This window comes from Ornithorhynchus anatinus, chromosome 17 (genome assembly GCF_004115215.2).
Source record: "Ornithorhynchus anatinus isolate Pmale09 chromosome 17, mOrnAna1.pri.v4, whole genome shotgun sequence".
Lineage (NCBI taxonomy): Eukaryota > Metazoa > Chordata > Mammalia > Monotremata > Ornithorhynchidae > Ornithorhynchus > Ornithorhynchus anatinus.
This window is the reverse complement of record NC_041744.1, coordinates 33,067,254-33,093,016: the sequence shown is the minus strand read 5'-3', so window position 1 is coordinate 33,093,016 and position 25,763 is coordinate 33,067,254. Positions and strand designations below refer to the sequence as shown.

The 25,763-nt window shown below is 46.1% G+C and overlaps 1 protein-coding gene across 2 annotated transcripts; it reads left to right on the top strand.

The window, feature by feature from the left end:
• Positions 1-25: 25 nt before the first annotated feature.
• On the top strand, positions 26-24,212 carry TOMM70 (translocase of outer mitochondrial membrane 70). 2 transcript variants are annotated; one of them, XM_029081849.2, is made up of 12 exons: positions 26-313; positions 11,407-11,580; positions 11,764-11,890; positions 13,583-13,692; positions 14,785-14,933; positions 16,059-16,266; positions 17,244-17,378; positions 18,546-18,653; positions 19,160-19,276; positions 21,012-21,109; positions 22,128-22,250; positions 23,758-24,212. In XM_029081849.2, exons 1-12 carry the CDS (start codon positions 41-43, stop codon positions 23,909-23,911), a joined length of 1,776 nt encoding a protein of 591 aa, XP_028937682.1. In that variant the 5' UTR covers positions 26-40; the 3' UTR covers positions 23,912-24,212. The 2 variants fall into 2 exon arrangements, with proteins under 2 accessions (XP_028937682.1, XP_007655559.2); XM_007657369.3 differs by lacking the exon at positions 26-313 and adding an exon at positions 10,912-10,947.
• Positions 24,213-25,763: the final 1,551 nt, after the last annotated feature.

Sequence of the window (25,763 nt, the reverse complement as noted above, 5' to 3'; positions counted from 1 at the left end):
GCCCCGCGTTTCCGGCGGGGGAGCGTGGGCGGCGGGCGGCATGGCGGCGGCGAGGGCGGCGGAGCTGGGGCCGGGGCCGGGGTCGGGGCCGGCGGGCGGGCTGCCCCGCTGGCAGCTGGCCCTGGCCGTGGGCGCGCCGCTGCTGCTGGGCGCCGGCGCCGTCTACCTGTGGCGGCGGCGGCGGCGGCAGCGGCCCGGGCGGCGGCGGCCCGGCCGCGAGGCCTCCGCGCCGCGAGACCCACAGAGGAAGACCCCCGAGGGCCGGGACAGCCCCGCCCCCGACCGCCCCGACACCGACGCAGACGCGCACACGGTGAGCACCCCGCCACGCCTGCCTTCAGTAGGATTTACGGAGCGCTTAACTAGGTGCAGACCGCCGGGAAAAGCGGGATCGTTCATTCAGTAGTATTTATTGAGCGCCTACTAGGTGCAGAGCGCTGGGCTGAGCGCTTGGAACGGACAAGTCGGTGGCGTTCATCCAGTAGTTATTGAGCGCTTCCTAGGTGCAGAGCGCTGGGCTGAGCGCTTGGAATGGACAAGTCGGTAGCGTTCATTCAGTAGCATTTATTGGGCGCTTACTAGGTGCAGAGCGCTGGGCTGAGCGCTTGGAACGGACAGATCGGTATCGTTCATTCAGTAGTATTTATTGAGCGCCTCCTATGTGCAGAGCGCTGGGCTGAGCGCTTGGAACGGACAGATCGGTATCGTTCATTCAGTATTATTTATTGAGCGCCTCCTATGTGCAGAGCGCTGGGCTGAGCGCTTGGAATGGACAAGTCGGTGTCGTTCACTCGTTCAGTAGTATTTATTGAGCGCCTACTATGTGCAGAGCGCTGGACTAAGCGCTGGGAGTGCGCATAGAACAGTGCCCTGCACTTAGTGAGCGCTTAACAAATACCATAGTCATCATTCAGTAGTATTTATTGAGCGCTTACTATGTGCAAAGCGCTGGGCAAATCGGTTTCGTTCATTCAGTAGTAGTTATTGAGCGCTTAGTAGGTGCAGAACACTGGGCTGAGCGCTTGGAACGGACAAATCGGTATCGTTCATTCAGTAGTTATTGGGCGCTTACTATGTGCAGAGCGCTGGGCCGAGCGCTTGGAATGTGCATAGAACAGTGCCCTGCACTTAGTGAGCGCTTAGCAAATACCGTCAGCATCATTATTCATTCATTCAGTAATTTTTATTGAGCGCTTACTATGTGCAGAGCGCTGGGCTGAGCGCTTGGAACGGACAGATAGGTATCGTTCATTCAGTAGTAGTTATTGGGCGCTTACTATGTGCAGAGCGCTGGGCTGAGCGCTTGGAACGGACAGATCGGTATCGTTCATTCAGTAGTATTTATTGAGTGCTTACTATGTGCAGAGTGCTGGGCTAAACGCTGGGAATGCGCATAGAACAGTGCCCTGCACTTAGTGAGCACTTAACCAATACCATCAGCATCATTATTCATTCGTTCAGTAGTATTTATTGAGCGCTTATTATGTGCAGTGCACTGGGCTAAGCACTTGGAAGGGACACATCGGTTTCGTTCATTCAGTAGTATTTATTGAGTGCTTAGTAGGTGCAGAGCACTGGGCTAAGCGCTTGGAACGGACAAATCAGTAACAGATCGGTAACTAGGTGCAGAGCGCTGGGCTAAGCGCTGCAAAGGGACAGGGACCATCCCTGCCCACCGGCGGGCTCCGTGGGGAGGCGGGCGGAACAGCGAAACAGGACCAGCCCCGGAAGGTAATAAGGATGGCATTCGCTAAGCGCTTATTCTTGCCAAACGCTGTTCTAAGCGCTGGGGGACATGCAAGGGCATGTCCTTGTCGCACGTGGGGCGCAGGGTCAGCACCCCAGTTTCACGGACGAGGCCCAGAGAATAGTAAGGATTGTATTCGCTAAGCGTTTACTCGGTGCCGAACGCTGTTCTAAGCGCTGGGGGACATGCAAGGGCATCGTCTTGTCGCATGTGGGGTGCAGGGTCTGCACCCCCGTTTTACAGATGAGGCCCAGAGAATGATAATGATTATATTCGCTAAGCGCTTACTCGGTGCCGAACGCTGTTCTAAGCGCTGGGGGACATGCAAGGGCATTGCCTTGTACGTGGAGCGCAGGGTCTTCACCCCCTGTTTCACGGTCGAGGCCCAGAGAATAATAATGATGGTATTCGCTAAGTGCTTACTAGGTGCCGAGCACTGATCTAAGCGCTGGGGACATGCAAGGGCATCACGTTGCCGCACGTGGGGCGCACGGTCTTTTCCCCCGTCTTACAGACGAGGTCACTGAGGACCGGAGGCTAATAATGATGCTATGTGCTAAGCGCTGACAAGGTGCCGAACACTGTTCTAAGCGCTGGGTGAGATAAAAGCTGGTCGGGTTGTTCCACGTGGGGTTCCCAGTCTTCATCCCCGTTTTGCAGACGAAGTCACTGAGGCACGGAGAAGTGAAGTGACTTGCCCAGAGTCACACAGCGGACGAGTGGCAGAGCCGGGATTAGAACCCACGACCTCTGACTCCCGAGCCCTATTGCCGCTGAGCCAGGCCGCTTCTCACTGTCTCCCCCGGACCCCGTCGGGGTCTTCGGCGTCCGGACTGACCCCTGGTTGCAGGCAGGGAGCGTCTTCTCTTTATCGTTGCCATGGTATTTGTGCAGTCCTATTTATGGAGCGCTTACTGTAGTACAATTCGGGAATAGAGACAGTCCCTGCCCACGACGGGCTTACAGTCTGGGGAGCTTGGGGGGCCACACATTGATCCAAGGAAACCGGCGTAATAATGATGGCATTCTTAAGCACTTACCACCTGCCAAGCCCAGCACTAAGCACAGGGGTGGAGACGAGGTAATCACGTTGCCCCACGTGGGGCTCACAGTCTTCCTCCCCGCATTTGACAGGTGGGGGAAACTGAGTCAGAGAGAAGTGAAGGGGCATGCCCAAGATCACGCAGCAGATTGGAACCCACGACTCTGAAGCCCAGGTTCTTGCCACTAAGCCATGCTGCCTCTCTGATCTTCCAGAGCGCATAGTATGGTGCTGTCCTAAAAATTCCCGCAATCACCCTGCTCTGGGGCCCATCGATTAGTAGTGTTATTATTCGTACTGAATGCTTACTATGCTCAAAGCACTGTACTGAGCACTGAGATTCTCCCCTTTGGGTCTGGAGGCAGGGGGTGGGGACTTGTCCCGTCGTGGAAGCCCTCGGGTTCCCTTCTCTTCCCGCCTCCCGGCCGATGTCAGGGAGATGACAGCTGGGGCGATCAGTATTTTACTTGTAGCAATATCTGTCTCCCCCTCTGAGCTGGGTGTGGTCAGGAATGCGTCTGTTGTCTTGTGGTTCTATTGTAGTCTCCCAAGCGTTTAGTACAGTGCTCCGCATACAGCGAATGCGATGGAATGAATGAGTGAGGGCCGGACGAAGGTCTGGATGACTAAGGAAGGAGGAACGGCTGCTGGGAAGACGTTGCCGAGCCGCCGCGGAAGTAAAATGGTGCCCGTGGCCTTCGCGCATCAATTTGGGCAAAAGCTTTTTTTAACTTCAGTTTCCGACAAAGGCGGCGTTTTAATCATATACTTAAGAAGAGATCATGAACGTGTAATAATGATGACGGTGTCTGTTAAACTCTTACTGTGTGTCAAGCACTGTTCTTGATAACAGACCAATCTGGCCGGATGCAGACCCTGCCCCTCGTGGGGCGCACAGTCTTAATCCCCATTTTACAGACGAGGTAACGGAGGCACAGAGAAGTGATTTGCCCAAGGTCACATAGAAGGCAAGTGGCGGAGCCTGACTCCCAGGCCCGGCCTCCAGCTACTAGGCCTGGCTGCTTCCTTGTCCTTGTACTTCCCTGTACTTGTGTGTAGTTGTCCAAGCAGGAATAGCGCATACTATCTGTGTTGTAAAATCCCAAACTCAGAGTACAGTGCTCTGGCTCAGAGTAAATGCTCAGTACCTAGCATTGGGGGGTTGTCTTGCCGCACTAATTTCAGGATGGAGAGTTATAACCGGAGGAGTAATGGAAGTATATAGCTGTCATTCATGTGATGTATATGTACCATAATCTTTTTATAGAAGTTCAAAGGGCAGTTCATTTTGGAAGGATTTAGTCCAGAAACAAACGCCCTGTAGCCGTGTAACTTGAAGAGATGCGAAAGCATTTTCCTAATATTTTTTTAGATCCGTCTCGTTGGTAGAAGAGTATTTCTTTTTATGAATGTGAGACAACAATTGGGACACTCAAGTTTTACTTACCTGTGTTTACAAATCTGTGCTGTATAAATTCCCCCAAATGTCTCCTCTGTCTCCTTTAACACAGAAGCACTCCCTTCTCATGGAAACACTAATTTATCTTGGGTTTTTTTCTTTCTTTTTTTTTTTTTAGACACAGTCCTTTGCCGGTTTTCCACTCCTAGACTCCTTTGGTTCCTCTTTTTTACTTTTACTCTCTAACTCTGGGTGGACCCGAAGGCTCTGTTCCGGGTTCCCTTGTCTTCTCATTCTTTGGGGAGTTCATCCCCTACCACTTCTATGCAGCCAACTTTCAAATCTACTCTGCTAGCCCCAGTCCCTTTCCTCTGTGATGTTACATTTCTCCCTCCCATGGAGCTTCTCCAAAGAGATGTTCTGCTGGCGCCTTGACCTCAAGTTTTCTGTCCAGAAGTGAATTCCCCATGTTCCCTTCCCTCTCCTCCACCTAACTTTCCCATCTTCCCTGTCTCTCAACTCCATAGTCAGGGCATTCTCGTTGACTTCTCACTCAGCGCTCGCATTCAGTCTGTCGTCCCCTTAGTCTCCATCCAGACGGCCATCACCGTGGTCTAGGAGCTTGTCCTATCCTGGCGCGACTGCAACCCGTCAATTTTTATATGGTATTTTTTAAGCACTTACTGAGTGCGATGCACTTTATTAAGCGCTAGGACAGATACAGGCTTATCAGTTTGGACACATTCCATGTCCCACAGTAGTCTAAATCCCCATTTTACAGCTGAGATAAGTGAAGCACAGAAAAGTTAAATGACTTGCCCAGGGTCACATAGCAGACAAGTGGCAGAGCCAGAATTAAAAACCTGGGCCCTTCTGGCTCTCGGGACTATGCTCTGTTCACTAGGCTATACTGCTTCTGTATTTATTGAGTGCTTACTATGCAGACCACAGTCTTAATTGTTTAAGTCACGTCCCCTGCCCACAAGGAGTTTATAGTGTAGAGTGGGGAGACAGACATTAAAATTAATCACAGGTATGTACGCAAGTGCTGTGGGACTGAGGACAGCACTTAGGTACACATGTGTAATTTGTTTATTTATATTGATGTTTGTCTCCCCCCCCACCCCCCCTTCCTCCCTGGGCCGTAAGCTCCTTGTGGACAGGGAATGAGTCTGTTTATTGTTGTATTGTACTCTCTCAAGCGCTTTAAGTAGAGTGCTCCACATACAGTAAGTGCTCAATAAATATGATTGAATTAATGAATAAAGGTTAATAAAGGTTACAAGTGCAAGCGAGAAGCAGAAGGGCGAGAGAGTAGGGGAATTGAGGGCTTGGGGACGGGCTTTTGTAGGAGGTGTGATTTTTAATAGGCTGTTGAATATGAAGGGAAAGGGAGTTCCAGACCAGAGGGAGGATACGAACAAGAGGTTAGGGGTGAGAGGTGAAATCGAGGGACAGTGAGTAGGTTGGTGTTAGAGGAGCAAAGTGAATGTGCTTGATCCTAGCAGGAAATCAGCTAGGAGGGGACAAGGTGACACTGCTTTAAAGCCAATGGTAAGGAGTTTCTGTTTAATGCAGAGGTGGATGGGCAAGACCGTAGGTTCTCGAGGAATGGGGTAACATGGACTGGCCCCTCTTTTAGAAAAGTGATCTGAGCAGCCATCATTTGCTTCTTAGCTACTTAGGAAAAAGTCATTCACCGAGATGGGGGCGGGGGAGTCCATTATCTCCCCCCTGGGGGGTTTAGCCCGTGGACCAAATGGATTGCCACATCACTGATATCCAAGAAGGTGTTGAATTGCTTCTAGTCAGCCATTGGTTTGCAGGAGTGCACCAACTACTCCATTCTGCAGCTGTTGTTGGATCGTCTGCCCTCCCAATATGCAAGTCATCTAGGGGTTTGGAAACGATATTGTGGAGCGCAGTTGGGCTTCTGAGAATAGATCATCTCCATTTCTATCTCTGGTGCTGGTACATTTGCACCCTTCCTAGCCAAAAACACTGGCAACTCATCTGTAGCTCTCTAAAAGTATGTAGCAGAGTGGAAATCTCGTTCTTTTGTCTCCTGATGACCCTTCCCAACTCGAGGAGGAGCAGAAGAGTATAACTAAATACCATATTCCCTGTGACCCCGTAGTCCGCCATTTTGAGAAGCAGCATGGTGTAGTGGATAGGGCACAGGCCTGGGAGTCAGAAGGTCATGGGCTCCAGTCCTGCCTCTGCCATTTGCCTGCTGTGTGATCTTGGGCAAGCCACTTCACTTCTCTGGGCCTCAGTTACCGGGGGATTGAGACTGTGAGCCCCACGTGGGAGAGGGACTGTGTCCAACCAAATTTGCTAAAATCACTAGCGCTTAGTACAGTGCCTGGCACATAGTAAGGGCGCAACACATAGCATTATTATATCAATCAGTGGTATTTATTGAGCATTTATTAGGTGCAGTGCCCTGTACTACTAAGTGCTTGGGAGAGGTACAATACAGCAGAATTGGCAGGCATGTTTTCCGCCCATAATGAGCATATAGTCTAGAGGGGGAGAAGTCCAGTGGAGAGAAAGGATGTGTGAGTTTGTGGTGGTTGTTTTTTTTTATTTTTGTTTTTTTCCCAATCTTAGTATCTGTAAGGGTTTTACTGTACCAGGGTTCTGAGCTTACTCTGTAATACAATAGTTGGCGGTTTGAGAATTGAAGGAATCCCATCTGGGCCTCTATTCCGGTTTCCTAGAAGCAGGGTTGTATCTGAGCTGCCTATTCCACCGAGTCTTGTTCTATTCATTTTATATGTTTATGCTTGAAGACCAGAAAATGTTCTTCACCAAGAGGAAGTGCCCCTAAGTAGTGGTAGTGACTCTTCTCGCATCCACAGTCTTGAGCAGTCGCACTGCTGTTACCGGAGAGCCACACTTAACGCGCTTAACACTAAACAGGGTCATGAACGCTGGAATGCAGTTAGCTTGCCACCACAGAAATGGTGGTTGCTACTGCATGGCGTGACTGGACACCCATACGGACTATGGGGGTTAACTGGGTCCTCGGCCAACTTGTGCATAGTTATCTGACGTGGAGCAGCTGCCAGCGGGGGTGGGGGAGTGCCGCGGAAATACCCCGAGTCCAATTTGGAGTGGGTGCCCCGAGTCCAACTTGGAGTGGGCTGGGGTAGGGATGATGTTGGAGATAGGGTTCAAAATGGTTTGGAAGAGCAGGAGTCTGAGGACGTAGCCGCTTCAGCCACAGCCCGAACGCCGGTCTCTGTGGAAACACGGCGGAGGGGAGAGTTGACTCAGAGTTGATCCTTTCAGTCCTCCTGGCACCCACACCGACGTGACTGTCAGTTGCTCAGTCATGAAACCTAAGCATCGCTGTACACGCACATCCACTTGAGTCACAGAGTAGCTTTATATCTGTCAATTATGTATATTGCAAATGCGGTAAACATGTCAAAATAATGGAAGCCTTTAAAAACAGAGATTCTTTCCTCGGTTGGAAGCACTTAAGGTTTAGAGTGGTCATTTATGATAAAACAGATTTCATTCCATGAAGCAGTACAGAGAGAGCTAGCACTTCCATGGCAACAGAATACAATTTTAGTAAATTATTTCAACTCATGACCGGGAGGAAGAAATTCACCTCCAAAAGGTGAGCACTTTAGTTGGCCCTGAATCAAGTCCTTATTTTTAGTGCCCAAAGGCACCAACCGATTGCCTTGAGAATGAAGCGTGGCCTAGTGGAAGGAGCGCAGACCTGGGAATAGAGGACTTGGGTTCTAAACCTGGCTCTGCCATTTAACTGCCATGTGACCATGGCCAATTAACTCCTCTCTGCCTCAGTTTCCTCACCCGTCAAATGGGAATTCGATACCTGTTCTCCCTTCCTCTTACATTGTGAGCCCCAGTAAGTTGTTTTTGTTGATGGCTTACTGAGTTCAGAGCACTGAACAATGCGAGTTGGTAGAACACTCCACGCCCCAAACGAGTTTATGATCTAGAGGGGAAGGTGGACATTAATATAAATAAATTATGATCGTACACGTAAGTCCTTTGGGGCTGAGGGAAGAGTGAATAAAGGATGCAGATCCAGATCCAAGTAGAAGGGAGTGGGAAAATAGAAATGAGGGCTTAGTTGGGGAAGGCCTCTGGGAAGAGGAGTGTTTTTAGTAAGGCTCTAAAGGTGGGGTGAGAGATCATTTGTGGGATGTGAAGAGGGAGGAAATTCCAGGTCAGAGGCAGGAAGTGGGCCAGAGGTTGATGATGAGATAGTTGATATTGAGGTCCAGTGAGTAGACATTAGAGGAGCAAAGTGGATGGGCTGGTTTGTAGTAAGGTCGGAGAGGGGCAAGGTGATTAAGTGCTTTAAAGCCTGTGGTAAGGAGTTTCTGCTTTATGTGGAGGTGGATGGGCAACCTCTGGAGGTTTTTGACTGGAGAAATGTGGACTAAACTCTTTTTTAGAAAAATGATCTGGGCAGCAGACTGAAGTGGGGAGAGACAGCAGTCAAAGAGGTCAGCAAGGAGGCTGATGGAATGATCAAGGCAGAGTAGGGTAAATGCTCGGATTGACGTGGTAGCAGTTTGGATGGAGAGGAAAGAGCGGACTTTGGCGATGCTTTGAAGGTTGAACCTACAGGATTTGGTGACACTGAATATGTGGGTTGAATGAGAGACGAATCAAGAATAACACCAAGGTTAAGGGCTTGTGAGACAGGGAGGATAGTGGTGCCTTCGGTCTTGGGAAAATCACAGGAAGGACAGGGTTTGTGGGTGGGAATATGAGGAACTCCATGTGGGACAGAGACTGTGTCTGACCTAATTTTCTTGTATTTATCCCAGCACCTAATACAGTGTTTGGTGCACAGTAAGTGCTTAACAAATACCATGACAATTCTTATCTTCCCACCTTGATTTAAACCTCGTTAAGCAATTCAAATCTTGTTAGGCAGTTCGAGGGTGCATTTGAAGCTCACCACTACTTGTGTGGTAAATAATCATCCTACCTGATGGAAACACTCCAAGCATCAATCCATGAGTCATTGAGTAAACTCTTGGAATTATGATTTAATAATGAAGTACTGATTCAGCCTTTACTCCGCTGGCCATTTCAAATATCGCTTCTACGAGTAAGTCGTCTGCATGCAGAGTCATAGGGCTCTCAGCCAGTTAAACCATCACGAACTCAAGGAGTTAGCTCTCCCCTTCACCTTCCCTAATGGTGCCTCTGAGTGGACTGGCTCAGGCAGTGGTTGTTTTCAAGGTTTTTTTGGGGGGGTGGGGTGGGGTGTTTAAAGCGTGGCCAGGTAGGGAGGCCTAAAAGTCTTTCAAACTGTAAGTGGTTTTACAATCGAATAAATATTTTGTATTAGCCATCCACGCACCTGTGGAGAGTCTTTATGCACCCACACCTCTCCCCAGCTCCTCTTCCAGACTGGGTTAAAATGGCATCAATACACTAGTGACCTTCTTCATCCACCTCCCCCTCCCTCTTTGAAAACAGAGAGGCTCTGCTCTAGATTTTAGGTTTCCATTTTTTGAGGGGGCAGAGAGGGAGGTGTATTTGCTTACAGTGTGCCAGGCACTGTCCTAAGTGCTGGGGTAGATGTAAGCTAATCAGGTTAGACACAGTCCATATCCCACAGCAGGCTCGGTCTTAATCCCCAGTTTACAAATGAGGGGGGAGCCCAAGCCCAGAGAATTGAAGTGACTTTCCCACGGTCACACAGCAGACAAGCGGCAGAGCTGGGATTAGAACCCAGGTCCCTCTCACTCCCAGGCCCGGGATCTATCTGCTAGGTCACTCTGCTTCTTAAGAAGTTACAGCTGCTTCTCACTTTTGAAGACGTTACCGTGGCAGTTAGATTGATGGTAAAACTGGTTCCGAAAGCATACCTGCCCAGACCCAAGCAAGGAGAGGAGTGAACCCCTCAGTCCGACACCTGTACACACGTTTCCTCAACATCCGGAATCTCAGTTAACTCCACGACTCCAAGGATTCCACATTAAACCCGTCTCTAAGAAGATGTGTGGAAGCACAGAAACGAGTTGGGATTTCACTCTTTTCCTTTTCTGGCAAGAACCTAGCTAGAGTCTTTCTGAACCCACTCCTGAAAAATATTGCTAGTGACTAAACAAGTGCGGATAGGCAGCATTTATCAACATTCTGATACTCTTCCACAGTACTCTGGCCAGATGTGCTCATTTAGATCATTTCCTTATTGGATAATTTTTCTGTCACCCAGTGAAGTAAAACAAGCTTTTGTGCAAACATAGCTAATCTATTGTTCAAGCTCATGGTAGGGATTGCCAACAGCAGGGGCCTTGGGCCACCCAGGAACTCAAACTCAATAGACTGAACATCATGAAAAGTCCCTAAATCCATCATTCAGCTTGGAAGCAGACCAGAGTTTTCCTTCAGTTGAAAGATGATGCTACCAGCAGGGAGCTGTGGATGTCTGAGAGCGAATCTCTTGTACTCTTGGGCCCCCAAAATAGAGTAGTCCCTTGCCATTTGGGTGAGCTCAGCTAAGACATCAGTGGTTGAGAGGGGAATGGGATGGTCTCATGCAGGAGGCTTTTCCAGTAATGGTGAGGGTTTATGCTGAGCCAGTCACACTGTCCTGCCCACCCCGTTTTTCCCAGCGACATGCGTTGCTAGACATCTAGAAAGGAAAATGAACGTGGCATGGGGCCGCAGAACAGGCTACGGTCGTCTAGACCTCAACAACAGCCAGCAGCAGCAGTAGGAGAACCTATGCACCCCAACCCATTTTGGGTAAGTATTGCTTTAATGGGCTAGGTCCTAAAACAGAAACCATCTTCAAATTAGCTGGCAATGAGGCATTTCAGACCACTATTTTTCCATTGGTGATACTCTTTTGCATCTTATATTGCTCTTTTAGTGTGTAATAAACCATCCGTTATTCAAAATTCCTATTTCATACAGTGACTTCTATTTGGAGAATAACTTCCTTTCTTTGGCTGGTATATTAAAAACTGGGAAATATCGTGTAACGGCCTGTTGTGCAATCTCTTGATTTAGAAATGTGCATTTTGGTTTTCTAGTAGGTTAAGGAAACTCATTTCTTAGAGCTGTTAAAAAGGAATCAGCTGCCAAACCATCTTTTCAAGGTTTGCATACGTTATTTGAAAACCATGTGCCTTCATTGCTCACCCTGAATTGTTTACTGTATCTGTCCTCCAAAAAAATCAATAATCTTTCTCTCTTTTTCAGAGCCCTCTGGATAGAGCTCAGGCAGCGAAGAACAAAGGCAACAAATACTTCAAAGCAGGAAAGTATGAGCAGGCCATTCAATGCTATACAGAGGCTATCAGTTTGTGCCCTATTGAGAAAAAAGTCGACCTTTCTACATTCTACCAAAACAGAGCTGCTGCCTTTGAACAGTTGGTAAGAACCCTGAATCCACACTTGTGTTTCTTTACTGCCTATTGTACTTTCTGGAATCAAAATATATTTTAATACGATTAAAGCTAATAACCGACTTAGTCTTCGTAGTTATTTTAAAACTGTGGTGTGGGTAGATTGTCTTGCATTTTTTGGCCTCTTATCAGAAATGCTTTTCATTTTCAGCAAAAATGGAAGGAGGTGGCTCAAGACTGCACTAAGGCCGTTGAACTTAATCCCAGATATGTGAAAGCGCTCTTTAGACGCGCAAAAGCCCATGAGAAACTAGACAATAAGAAGGAATGTTTAGAAGGTGAGTAGTCTGTTTTTTATGTAGCAGATATCAAGGTCAAAACTTTTTTTTTCCTCCTCCAGAGTTCATGATGATTCCTTTTGGCTTTTGATTAAAACTAGGCATCGTAAACTGGCCAGAAGGCTTCTAACACATTGTTCCCATTCCCGGACCCCACAGCTGAAGCACTGGGCTAGGCTTTTGGGTGTGAAAGAGAGGTGGAGGTCAGCAAATGGGTCACATACCAAAGGGATTTTGAAGAAATTGGGGGACTGCTGCCTCTTGATGGTGGTAATGGAGCGTTTTCTTTTCGATTAAACAAGCGATATCAAGTTTCAGCCCAATTTTAGCCAAATCACATACGTGGAGTAAGAGAAGTCTTGGAGGGCCTTTTGCTTAACAGGAAACTGATGTAGTTGTAGACCTTGAATCATTGTGCAGCACTTCAGAGTCAGTGACCTTGGTGACATTGTCCCTTCTTAGGTTCCAGTGAAATTCCTCTTCCATTTACTATGCTTTTTATATTGAAGAAATGGCTCTAGGTGGCAGAGGTGGAAAATGCTACAAGCAGGAGGGATGAGCTTGTGTGGTGCCTAAAACAGTGTTTTGGGTTTTTTGGCGTTTGTTTTTTAAACAGACCATGGCTTGGGGGAACAAAATGGAAGTTGTTAGGGAGGTAAATTGTTAATCAGATGTAGGACCCAGAGGCTTGCTTTTCTTAAAATGGGTGTTGCAGCTTCTGAAAATTTGAAAATCCAGTACTGAAGCAGCACTAGTTAAATCAGGTTTGAATATCCAGGCTGGGTTTCCTGATTGAATTCAGCTTCAGAACCCTCAGAGCACTAGAAAAAGGTTATTTAAAAACCCACCTGCTTCTTGCTCAGTGAGAAAACTGTTCTCCAGTCTCATAAAATGTCATGAATCGAAATAATGAAGTATTAATCCTTCTTTATCAGTAGTCTTGAACCCTGAACAGAGCATCGTCATAAGCCCTTGAGCGAGTACAACACAGTTTGTCAGTCAGTCGATCTTATTTATTGGGCACTTACTGTGTGCAGAGCCCTGTACTAAGCACTTGGGAGAGTGGACTACAACGGTAAACAGACATGTTCCCTGCCCACAATGAATTTACCGTCTAGAGTTTGCAGACATGATCCCTGCCCCCAAGGAGCTTAGTGGGAACTGTAGACTAAAAACAAGCCCATGTAGCCCACATCAAAAGGAGAGAGCAAGACCCTGTTAGGGATCTGTGAATAGACCGGACCAGTCACCCCAAGCTCGTATTTACTATTTTCCCAGAGCGGAAAGACCACGGTGGTCAGCTGTGCCTCAAGCCCTCATCCCCGACTCATTCTCTGGCTCCTCTGCTTGAGCTAATGACCCGGGATTTTTCCAACTAGATTGAACCCTACTCTCTTCATCGGGGCCCTAGCTTGTAGTCCCCGTCTCTATTTGCCGCTGGAAGCTTATTTCCCGCCCCCACCCTGTCTCTCACATCAAGGGACAGAAATTGTGGGGAAGAACGTTTTAAACATCCAGCTAAACTTGTGGCTTCTTAAAAGCATTAAATTGCAGCTGAGTGTACGTGAATAGTATGCACGGGAGCATTCACAGCTCCTTTAATTATTTCATTTGGGTTTCTTTGGGTAGGAGGATTCCTTCTGATGATCGTTGGCACAATTAATATCACTTTGGTTTTTCCTCCGTTCCTAGATGTCACCGCAGTCTGCATATTAGAAGGTTTCCAGAATCAGCAAAGTATGTTGTTAGCTGATAAAGTTCTTAAACTCCTCGGAAAAGAAAAAGCCAAAGATAAATACAAGGTAGGGCTGCAAAATGATTTGGGTAGGTTCAGGTTTAAGTTTGAGAGGCTAGGCAGTCCGATAACTGGACCTTACTCCTCCTGGATTTTAACCCCTAATTGATTTCACGACCGAGACTTTTTCTATCCTCCTTGTGCTCGAGCTCTTCTGTGTAGGTGGATGGTGAAAAAGTCAGCTTTTTGGCCTCTTCCCAAGTGGCACCAAACTCTTGCAGTTTGGCAACCCTGTGGAACCTTCCCTCCCCACATACACATCCTGAGGCTAGTTACAGGGTTACTATTCGTCCTTAAAAAAAATAAAATCTCTCCCTTGAGGGCTTACAGGTGGTAGAATTTTTCCCTTCAAGTACTTAGAGGTGGTACTGTGATCCTCAACATTTGAGCAGCTACTGAGTTTGTGCCCCCCATCCCTGATTTCTGTGATGTGGAATCGGTGTAGACCCAACTTTCAAATTGTCAGTTCGTCTGGGTTTTTCTGGGTCCCTACTGAAGTCCTTTAGTGAGAATAAGCCCAATAAGCTTTAGCAATTCCCAGGGTGGTGGTGATGATGATGATTATTAATGCTATTTACTTGCCTCTATTAAATGCCAAGAAGATTATATGACAGTTGATTTCTGCTGTGATTCCTGGCCTAGAAAGGGCTCTAGGTCTAAATTGGGAGGACACATGGTAGAACAAATGAGAGGTAGGGGTTTTTGCTCACCCTCGCTGTTGTGTGGGTCATGATATTAGCCAGGAAATCCTAGCCCCTGGAGCCTCAGTGGGAGGAAAACTGGGCTGCATGGCCAGGGCCACCTCCCTGCCCTCCATCCACTCCTGCAGGGTCCGGGGTTCATTGGTCATAGTGTCCAGCGGGATCAGGAGGGCACTCCTTATAAATCTACCCTTCCTTCCTCTCCATTCACATTTTTCCTCCGGAACGTCTGAACCTTGAACCGTTCTGACCAATCTGAAAATGCAACGCTTTAGATTTTGAATGGACTTTGTCACTCTCACTAGCTTTTATTATGCTTCCTCGTTTTCATACTTAGCGTCAGAGTTGTGTTAGTGAACTGTAGGATTGACTGATAAATGTCATTTGGTCTTTTGCAGAACCGGGAGCCTCTGATGCCATCTCCGCAGTTTATCAAATCGTACTTCAGCTCCTTCACCGATGACATTATATCCCAGCCTCTCCTCAAAGGGGAGAAGTCTGATGAAGATAAAGACAAAGAGGGAGAGGCTTTAGAAGTAAAAGAAAAGTGAGTAAGCTCAGGGCAGTAGTCCTGAAACCCATCCCGGCTTTCCTTTGTGGTAGAGAGACTCGATTGACTACTGGTAGTTACAAGGACATAAAGGCTATTATTGGGCCAGTGGACTAGGTGTCTTGTCTCCAATGGCAACAGGCCACTCTGAAGAGCTGTGGGGTGTCGGCCTTGACTTCCATTGCTTAGGGTAGGGATGGACCGTTTACTGACCATAACTTTTCCCTGAGTGGCAGGGATCTGACCATAGAGGTCCCAACTTACCACTTTGAGTGGGGGAGCAGAGGGGGCCAGGGATTTTATGAGGGGAGGGATGAGGATGGGGGGGGGGGGGCACTAGATGACTCTCCCCGCCTTCAAAGCCTTATTGAAGGTGCATCTCTCCCAAGAGGGCTTCCCTGACTAAGCCCTCTTTTCCTCTTCTCCCACTCCCTTCTGTGTCGCCCTGACTTGCTCCCTTTATTCATCCCCCCTCCCAGCCCCACAGCACTTATGTACATATTTATTTATATTAATGTATGTCTCCCTGTCTAGCTCATTGTGGTCAGAGAATGTGTCTGTTGTATCAGCCAAACGCTCAGTACCGTGCTCTGTGCACAGTAAGTGCTCAATAGGTTTGATTGACTGACTACAGCAAGGTAATAGGCCGGAAAGCAACCATTTTGGGTCTTTTCAGCCATGATTGGAAGCTCTCAGGCCTTGTCACCTTAGAAAGCTGTGGGAGCCCTTCACCCCTGCTGGAGTGGGCAGGTGCCTTTCTCAGGAAGCCAAGCAGGCTGTGCTGCTGCTGCTCTGTATGGCAGTTAGAGGGTCCTGTTGAGAAAGCAGGTTGTCCATGCTGTTTCCTCCTAACCCCCCCCCCCCCCGACATCTTTTACTCTATGCCTGGGAAGCCCCACAGTGGGAACAGTCACTTTAACCGGTGTTGTTGGAAAGCAAGTGTGGTATGAGCTAGGTCTGCCTCTCTAGGAACCTCAGAGTCAATCAGTGGTATTTATAGAACACTTACGGTGTAGAAATTGGGTAGAAATTGGCCCCTGCCAAAGGGTTCGTTTTGAGATGTGACATGTTACCAGCTTTTTTCCTCAATAAACAGCTTCCTTTGCTCTGATTTATTTCTAGCTCTGGGTATTTAAAGGCTAAGCAGTATATGGAAGAAGAAAATTATGACAAGATCATAAGTGAGTGCACAAAAGAAATCGACATGCACGGTAAATACATGGCAGAAGCATTGCTTTTGCGAGCAACGTTCTATCTGCTCATCGGCAATGCCAACGCTGCCAAGCCAGATCTGGATCACGTCATCAGTTTGCAAGATGCTAATGTCAAGGTAAAAACATTTTTCTAAATTTTTGCTCCAGTTGCCCTAGGCAAAAAGTAGTGCTTTGGTCTGAAGACCAGTTGGCTGTATGCTTACCTAATGGTTACTGGTGCTTCAGTTTGAAATCCTTAGACGTTTTAAAAGAAACCCCCAAAATGCAGGTAGTGGATGAATGTGATGAGGTCAGGTTCAGTTGTACTTGGCTTTACACTAGCTCTTCTTAGGCTTGTGACCTACCGCTGCTCCCCTCAATTGATTAGTTGAGCGAGATCCACACGGTCCCTTCAGGCACACCGAGTCTGCCCCAACGCCAGAATGCTCTGGGTTCTGAAGGGATGTCTGTGCATGGAAGCAGGTGATCTATTACCAATTGGACAATCCAGATCTCATGCCATAGTTTTCAAGAGATGGGTAGGAGTGATAATAAGAATTAAAAGATTGCAGTACAAACCATAAAGCAAAAAGAGAATTAACCAGAAAAGGGTCGGGGGAATCACAACAACTCAGTACAAAACAGCAGAATGCCCACAATAAACAAGAGGTCAGTTGTATTTATTGAACGCTTACTGTGTTAAGAGCACTATACTAAGTGCTTGGGAGAGTACAATGGAGTTGGAAGACATGTTCCCTGCCCTCAATGAGTTTACAGCCTAGAAGGAATTATGGGTATATTGTGCCACACAAAATATCTTTGTATCACAGCTGTATTAGGCCAAACATAATCTTGCTTACAAGGGTAGGAGATAGATCTGCAGACTCTTGATTTCCCTCCATGAATTCTTGGAGAGTTACCATGTGAGCACCCCTTGTCAGGGAAATCTCTTAAAGTGTTCCCGGTGCAGAACACACGGTCGCCCCAGGGTCAACTAGCTTCCGGAAACCCCTAATCAAAGCATCTGCACTGGTTTAGAATAAGGGGAACCGATGAGAGCCAGCAGTCCAGCAAGTCCTTAACACTCACATTTGCTTTTTCTTTGGGGAAACAGCTTCGTGCAAATGCCCTGATCAAGCGAGGCAGTATGTATATGCAACAACAGCAGCCTCTGCTGTCCACTCAGGACTTCAATATGGCCGCTGACACCGACCCTCAGAATGCAGATGTTTACCACCACCGAGGACAGGTGAGGACTACAGTGGTAGCCAATGTTTCGTAGACTATGGACTGTGACAACTTAAAGGGCTTCCAGATCCATAGGTCTACCCACCCCTCTTTATTAGATTCAGTCCTTTCCCACTGAAGGACCAAACCAGTTTCTAAGGGTCAGTGAATGTTCAGGTTTCCCCAGCCAACCACTGACTATACTTTTCAGTGACCACTCTGGTGCTGCTCTTTGTTATTTATAACCAATATCTGTTGTTTCAAGCAGGCTGAATCTGGGAGCCTGGCACATTTCCCTCCTTTGTATCAGCACTTCATTAGCATGAACTGTAACTGCCTAAAGCTCACTGTTGTTACTGTTTCCAAGGTAATGCTAATGAACTACTGAGGCTGGAGAATCTGAAGCCAAAGCCCAACCTGCTTGGAAATGGCTAAGGATTTTTTTGTTTGTTTTCCACAAACCTTGAATTTCACCCATGTGAAGTGGAAGCATCAGAGCAACATTTCACCATCTTTATTTCGTAATAACCTTGCGGTCTTGCCAACTGCAGGACCTTGGAAGAACCCAGCCTCTCCCGTTGCTCCAGAAAATCTGTAGCTTAGATTGGGACGTACGCAAAGCATTCGAAAACGGCTTTCTTTGGTAGCGTATTGCTAGGTTTGAGCAACTTCCGTGCTGTGATTCCTGCATATGCGTGGGTACACTCCTGGGCATATTGTGCACACCGAGGATACACTCCTGGGCACGCAGAAGATGAGTTCAGAGGACTGAGCATTTCAGGAGTGGTCAGAGCAACCCCCACTTCCCCACACCTTAAATTCAAGGAATGGGAAGGAATTAGGGACGAGAGGAGGGCAGGTGAAAGGTGTGCTCAGAGCACTCCTGGTGTGTTGGGCACACCTCCTGCAAAAGTCAGCGGGAGTAATAATTGTCTTAAAACAAATTATGACGGTAGGAAGAGCACTCAGAAAAATCCATTTGAACATTAGGCTACATGTGAATTTAAAGGAGAGTGTTTTCTTGGCATAATAGTAGTGAATGCAGCGTGGTCAATCAGAAATTCCCACTTCTCCACTTTTAAAATATAATTGTTGTATGTTTTCTTTTCATTAGAGCCTGGTGGATATTTAACACACAGTAAATGTTTAATGAGGAGTCAGTGTTGTGGTTTTGCTTTTCTCTCCTTAGCTGAAAATCCTCCTTGATCAAGTGGAAGAAGCAGTGGCAGATTTTGATGAATGTATTCGGTTACGTCCTGATTCTGCACTGGCACAAGCTCAGAAGTGTTTTGCCTTGGTAGGTTATGAGAACAGATTTCATTGTTAATGAATCATTTTGTGGAAAACTGTGAATCCGTCTTATTCATAGATGCTCTAAAGGGGGAAAAAGTGAGGGGACTTCTTGGAAGCTCAGGGCCGTCAGATGCAGTGTGGTCATGGCACTGGTAAGTGGCATTGAAAAATCTTTGCCAATCCCTCCAATTCCAGAAGAAGTCTTGTGTGTTGATTGGAGTGTGCCCTCCTAATATTGTTAGGGTGATTTCACGGTAATGGTACTGGTGCTCTTTGGAGCAAAGTCACAAAGTGGCTGGGAATAAGTATCTTTTGAAAAAACTGACCAAATCAAGCTTCTGGAATTCCCTCCCCAGAAAATCATTCTTCAACAGGGTCTTTCAAGTTAACTTGTCTTCTCCAAGTTGATTGTGAACATGTCCCCGGTTTCATTGAGTTTGAGCAGTGGTTTATAACTGAGCGTGGACTGATTGGTGTTTATAGGGTTTTTTTGTTTTGATTTTTGGACAGTATCGCCAGGCTTACACAGGGAACAATTCTTCACAAGTCCAAGCAGCTATGCAAGGCTTTGAGGAGGTCATTAACAGATTTCCAAGGTGTGCCGAAGGCTATGCTTTGTTTGCCCAGGTGAGTGAAAATGCCATTTTAGGCTCTGTGTAAAAAAAAAAAGGTTAAAAATTGGGGAGGAGAACTAGAATTCTATTATGGGGGCAACGAGGGTCATTTAAATGACTGACTGGGATGCAGCTTGTGACACCAAAAGTATATCGAGTTTAAATTATGGGAAGCAGGGTGGCTCAGTGGAAAGAGCCTGGGCTTCGGAGTCAGAGGTCATGAGTTTGACTCCTGGCTCTGCCACTTGTCAGCTGTGTGACTGTGGGCAAGTCACTTAACTTCTCTGTGCTTCAGTTACCTCATCTGTAAAATGGGGATTAACAGTGAGCCTCACGTGGGACAACCTGATTACCTTGTATCTACCTCAGCGCGTAGAACAGTGCTCTGCACATAGTAAGCGCTTAACAAATACCACCATTATTATTAAATTGTGGTTTAATTTGTAAGACTTGCTTCTTTATGAAACACTGATAACTTTCATCCCTTTCAATGTGAGGAAGACCCCAACTCTCCTGGCCACCAGCATCTGTCTGGGCAGCATTGACCTTAGTGGAACCCTTTGCAAATTCATCTGCATTTAAACACTGATGGGTAGGGAAACACATCCCACCTAAGTTCCCTGGCCTTACGCAAGCGGCATGGTCTAGTGGAAGGAGTACAGACTTGGGAGTGAGAGGACCCGGGTTCTTACCCTGGCTCTGCCACTTGCCTGCTGTGCGGGCAAGTGCCCAAGTGACTTGGGCAAGTCACTTAACTTTTCTGCCTAATTTCCTCATCTATAAAGTGGGGGCTCAATACCTATTTAAACTATGAACCCCATGTGGGACGGGGCTGGTGTCCGACCCAGTTATCTTGTATCTACTCCCAGTGCTTAGTATGGTGCTTGGTATATGTAGTCAGTGCTTAACAAATACCACTATTATTATTTTTACTGTTTAAATCCCCCCGGTCACCTTTGAGATACTATAAATGTAATCTGAAGTAAAACTAGCACTGAGTATACCTCTAAGGGGGTTTGGAAGGAACAGTAAAGTTGAACTCTCTCTGCCTCCCCAAGGAGTGTAAGCAAATACAAGGTATTCTGATTTATTTAACCAGCTGAGTTCCCTTTGAAGTCCACTGAAGCTGTGTGACTTCAGACTCTTAAACCAGAAAGTGCAAATGTTAAATGAAAGATTGGGAACTTGGGTGTTATGTTGTTGAAGCCACAGTAAAATTCTTTCAGGTCCTTGTTTTCTGGGGTTGTTTTTCCACCCACCCTTAGTTTGGGATGATGCTGTTTCTTGCCTAATGCATCACATGACCTGCACTGTGTCTGGCTCTTCATTATTCCTCTTTTAATGCCCTAAAACCTTTATTTAGGGAAGCCCGTCATCGTGGATGCACCTTTTGCATCGTCCCAGCTGATGCCTGCGTATTTCTGTATGATTGTCATTACTCCAGCTGCATTGTTCCATGGGGGCGGTGGGCTGGGCTTTCTCCTTAGACAAAGTGTTGGTGAGCCTAAGACCTAAAAGGAAGGGGGAAGATTTCAGCATGTAAACCTCACAGGGTCAGGGGAGCTAGGAGCCTGATCTGGCATGTTACATTACTCTGCCAAGCGTTTAGTACAGTGCTTCGCACACAGTAAGCACTCATTAAATACCATTGATTGATATGAAAACTGTACCCGTCATAGGAAAACTGCATGGGCAGTGGCCTTGTTGGTCTGGCAAATTTAATTCAACCGAAATATCTCTTCCCACAGGCATTAACAGATCAACAACAGTTTGGAAAGGCAGATGAAATGTATGATAAATGTATTGTCTTGGAACCCGACAACGCCACTACTTATGTTCATAAAGGGTAAGAGCAGTGTATTTTGCCGTTCTCATCCCATTTCTAGTGTGACATTCCTGCGTGTGACTTGGTTGTGCAGATCTCTTTCCCGTTGACCTTACTGTAGCAGTTTGACCTTACTGTAGCAGTTGAGTTGCATTTCAAGTTAAGGCAAAACTTTTCAACCCTTGTAAATTTACACACTCTCAGCTTTACAACAATGGTTTCAATCTTGCATTTAGCTGCCCTTTTAGCCTAGTCCCCGGGGCAGGGGCTAAGGGGGGTATGGGCAGCGGAGAGCCTGGGGCAACGAGGAACTGCAGGGAAGTGGAAGCCTTTAGCACTATTTTAAAAGTAGCTGAAGAGGGGGAAAGATTAAAGAAGGGTGGGTGGGTAGCTGTGGTTGGGGAGGCTGAAGGGCAGAGAGGATCAGCACATCCACTTTCCTCTCTAATTTCAGGTAAAATGTCATTTTATTGTTCATAAATAACTCCTTGTGAGCAGAGAATGTATCTATCCACTCTGTTATATTATATGTACAGTGCTCTTTACACAGTAAGTGCTCAAATACGATTGATTAATTTTGGTTCCAGAGCCATTTTTCCCCACAGGGTTTGGTTTGTATTGTTGTGTTTTTCTCCCTAAGGTGAAGCAGGCATTTGAAACCCAGAGAGCTAATCATTTGTACAATTAAAAAACCAGCAGAGAAGAATTTTTATAAATGTGATCAGTCATAAATGACCCATGCATGTAGCACAACACTGTAGGTGCTCCCATTGAAGAGGAATTGGAGTTAAGAGGAGAATCATCATTTTATCACTTCCTATAATTATAGAGACTGAGGATTCTTTTTTTTATGTTAAACTCCTTGCCCTTTTGGGTACTTAAATGCTATTTGACAAGACCAGTTAAACTTCTGAAACTAATGTCATAGTGCCAGTTAAAGCACTCAGTTCTTATTAGTCCATTTTTCTTCAGGTGGACTAGAATGTTATGTCAAGTTACCAGAATGAACTAGACAGTTAATCCCAATCTTATTTTGCAGTTTACTTCAACTTCAGTGGAAGCAAGACCTAGACAAAGGATTGGAGCTTATCAGCAAAGCCATTGAAATTGACAACAAATGCGACTTTGCCTATGAAACGATGGGAACTATTGAAGTGCAAAGGTAAATATAAGATCTTCCTTCTGTTCCTTAGAAGCTTTATCATTAGTTTTCCCCTACAAACTGCAACAGTTCAGGAATCCCGTTAATAATAGGAATAATAATAGTACTTAAGTGTTTACTGTGCCTTCCAAGCATTGGGGTAGATAGAGATCTATCCCACGAGGGGCTTACATTGTAACTAGGAGGGAGAACAGGTATTGAATCTCCATTTTACAATGAGGTTAACTTCTCTGTTTCTCAGTTTTCTCATTTGTAAAATTGGGGTTAAACGCCAGTTATTCCGCCCTCTTCTACAGTGAATCTTGTGTGACACACGAACCCACTAGACTGTAAACTCCTTGTTGGCGGGTTTTGTGTCTACCAACTCTATTATACTCACTCATAGTACAGTACTCGGCACTCAGTAAGTGTTCAGTGAGAAGCAGCGTGGCCTAGTGGAAAGAGCAGAGGCCTGGGAGTCAGAGGACTTGGGTCTTAATCTCGGCTCAGCCACTTGTCTGCTGGGTGACCTTAGGCAAGACACTTAACCTCTATGGGCCTTACTAACCTTATCTGTAGAATGAGAATTAAGACTGTGAGCCCCATTATGTGTTTGACCTGATTATCTTGTGTCTATCCAGTAAACACTCAGTAAATACCATTGAATGACTGATTAGATTATGATCTTTAGTTAGTAAAAGATGAGCTCAATAAATATGACAGTTGAATTGAACTGAATGTGCAGAGCACTTCTAATGTTAATGTTAGTAAAAGATGACTTGGAATTTTCAAAACTGAGGCGTAGCAGCTTTTAATGTTACAGTCACTTCAGACAAAACTAGTCGAGGTTTTTATGAGATGTTAATGGAATTTGCCAAAGGCTCATCCTGCTAATCCCAGCTTTGCCAGAGGCAGTGTGACCTCAGGCTTTAACTTCTGTGCGTTTCATCTGTAAAATGGGAATTAACCTGTTCTCCCTCCCTCCTCCCTCAACCTCAGTGCACAATAATAATTAGTGCTCGGTAAATACAATAGATATGTTAATTGCTTGCTTAAATACTAATTCACTCTTCTGTTCTGATGGAGGTAGAGATTATTAAATTACTGTGTGTGAAATTTGTTCCATTCAGTGCTATTAATTTGAGGAGTACAATAGTAGTGTGAGCCACTTAATGGTATAAAAGCTTGGGCTTCCCTCAATTTTTCCATACTGTATTTGCTTCAGGGAGCACTTTAATGGGTCAGTATGTTTACTCCTATTTTTCCAAATAATACTGGTAGGAAATGACTTGGATTAGCTTCAGAACTACCCTCCAGCAACTCTCCTTGATGATCCCTGGGCTTCTTCACTGCAAGGAAGGAGCTGCCCCAAAAATATGGTGTTGTGCCATGTGGATGCAGTGTTAGAAGAATCTGTGAAAAGTTAGACACTTCAGTTAGTTGGTCCAATTCAGTGGGTTCAGTGGGTAAGCCTAGTTAGGAAATGGTTGTTAAGAGAGTGACCCATCTTTTTTTTTTCTCTTTTCAGGGGAAACATGGATAAGGCCATTGACATGTTCAACAAAGCGATTAACCTGGCCAAGTCTGAAATGGAGATGGCCCACCTGTATTCCCTTTGTGATGCTGCTTATGCCCAGACAGAAGTCGCTAAGAAATATGGATTAAAACCACCGACGTTGTAAAAAAAAAAAAAATTGGGGAAGAAATATGACCTTCTTATAGTTTACCCCTTCGTCGACCGAGCCCTAAAGATGCATATCGCAAACTCTGTTGAATGGTGGAACTTGAGTTTTTCCGTTTGTGGTGTTGTCCTTTGTTACATCTATTCGGTGTTTAGGTGTTGTGGGAGTGACTGTCAGGAAGTTTGCGGAGTTGCAGTTTTCCCTCCCATGTGGCAGGGTTCCCGTGGAGGTTAGCGATTAAATTTGCACAGGGAGCAAAGGTTCTCTTTTGGCCATGCAAATAAAACCAGATTTCTCTTGGTGGGCTTTTTTTTTTTTTTTTTTTTTTGGAGGGGGAGGGGAGGTTGAGGAGAAGTTGAGGGGGGAGTGTGGGAGGGTTTGAGGTGGGGATTATTTTTCTTTTTTTGATATACATAATATATGAACATTTTGCAGCATGCTGGTTTTAAAATATAGTGAGTGCTGTAAGAGATTTCTTTAGTACATAATTGATCCTTATGGGTTGATTTTAAGTTTTCCAAGGAGACTAATACCTTAGAGAAGTGTGGGTTTTTTTTTTTGTTTCTTAAAAAAGTCAAACTGGGAGAGAGCCAATTTAGTGGGCATGCTTAACCCTCTGCTTAGCTGGTCTGGGAAGGTGGGGAGGCAGCCACACATCCATTTTTTTTTTTACCATGGCTCTAAGGGAGGATACTAACCATCTTGTCCTCAAGTCCAAAGCAACTGTTTCTCTGCAGTACCTTAAGCAGAAGGGGGAAAAAACTGTCCTGAGCATGTTTGCACGTTGGAGAAATTTAGGAAAAGAACTCAGTAGTATTACAGCCTTTGGGAGAGTGGCCCAGACAAGGTAAGATGAAATGTGTGTTTGCATTGTGTGCATCAGACTTAAGAACATTCAAGCCTGAGACATTTTCTGCATTCGGTAGTACTTATTTCACAGTGCATGTTTTTTAAGGCAAATTTCCAATGTTGGCCCCAGGGGCGGCCGAAGTAAAGATGAAGGTGAGCGTGATTACCGAATTAGCTCCTTAGAGCTTGCTAGGGCTTGTTGCTCTAAACCTAGCCTGTCAGATGTGTGTTGCTAAAGACTGTTAGGGTTGCACATGCTAATGAAAGCTAGTGGAAGTGACTCCTGGGGGTGTAAATGCTAATAATGTGGGAGGGATACTGTTGAGTTTAAAACCTATTTTGGGCCCTTGCCAGTCCATTTACAGGTATTTCTAATTTAGGGAGATGTCCCTCTCTTCTCAGTGGGAATTTAGCTTATTGTCTCCCCACTCCCCCCAAGCCCATTACTCCTGGAGGCCATTATCCAGTAGACTAACCTGTGACTTGAAGGAGGGGATTTCTATTTTTTAGAGCCTATAAGAGGGAAAAAATGAAGAGTTGCCAAGTGAGATTGGCTTTCGTTGGACCTGAAATCCCCCCGTTTATGGAGGCAGTTCTCTCTAGAAGGGGCAGTGTTCTTTGGATGCTTTGCTGTAAAAATTACACGGGATAATTAACATTGCCTTAATGCCAGGGGGACGGTTTTGAGTTTACCAGGGAGGAAGGGGACCCAAAATAGCTGGAGCATTGAAATGAAAAGGCTGTCACTATTCCATGTGACAAGCCATCTGTCCGAGTTCAGGAATGGTCCACTCATCTCAATCTTCCTGAAACCCCTTATTCTCTAAAGGGTGGTTTTGTTTGTTTTTGCATGGCCTTATTTCCATTGACACCGACATTATTATTTTCTTACACTCAGCCCTCTTCCTCTCCCCTGGGCGGATCACAAACCAGTTGCCTGTTCTTAAAATATTCAAAACTGCACCAAAAGCTAATTTGTTTTCTATTGTAAATGACCTCACCT

What these genes read in the sequence shown, in the direction of transcription:
- TOMM70 (XM_029081849.2), top strand. Translation starts at nt 41, where the DNA reads ATGGCGGCGGCGAGGGCGGCGGAGCTGGGGCCGGGGCCGGGGTCGGGG. An exon ending in GCTTTAGAAGTAAAAGAAAA is followed by an intron (nt 14,934 to 16,058) that starts GTGAGTAAGCTC and finishes ATTTATTTCTAG; the next exon opens with CTCTGGGTATTTAAAGGCTA. An exon ending in TTTACCACCACCGAGGACAG is followed by an intron (nt 17,379 to 18,545) that starts GTGAGGACTACA and finishes TTCTCTCCTTAG; the next exon opens with CTGAAAATCCTCCTTGATCA.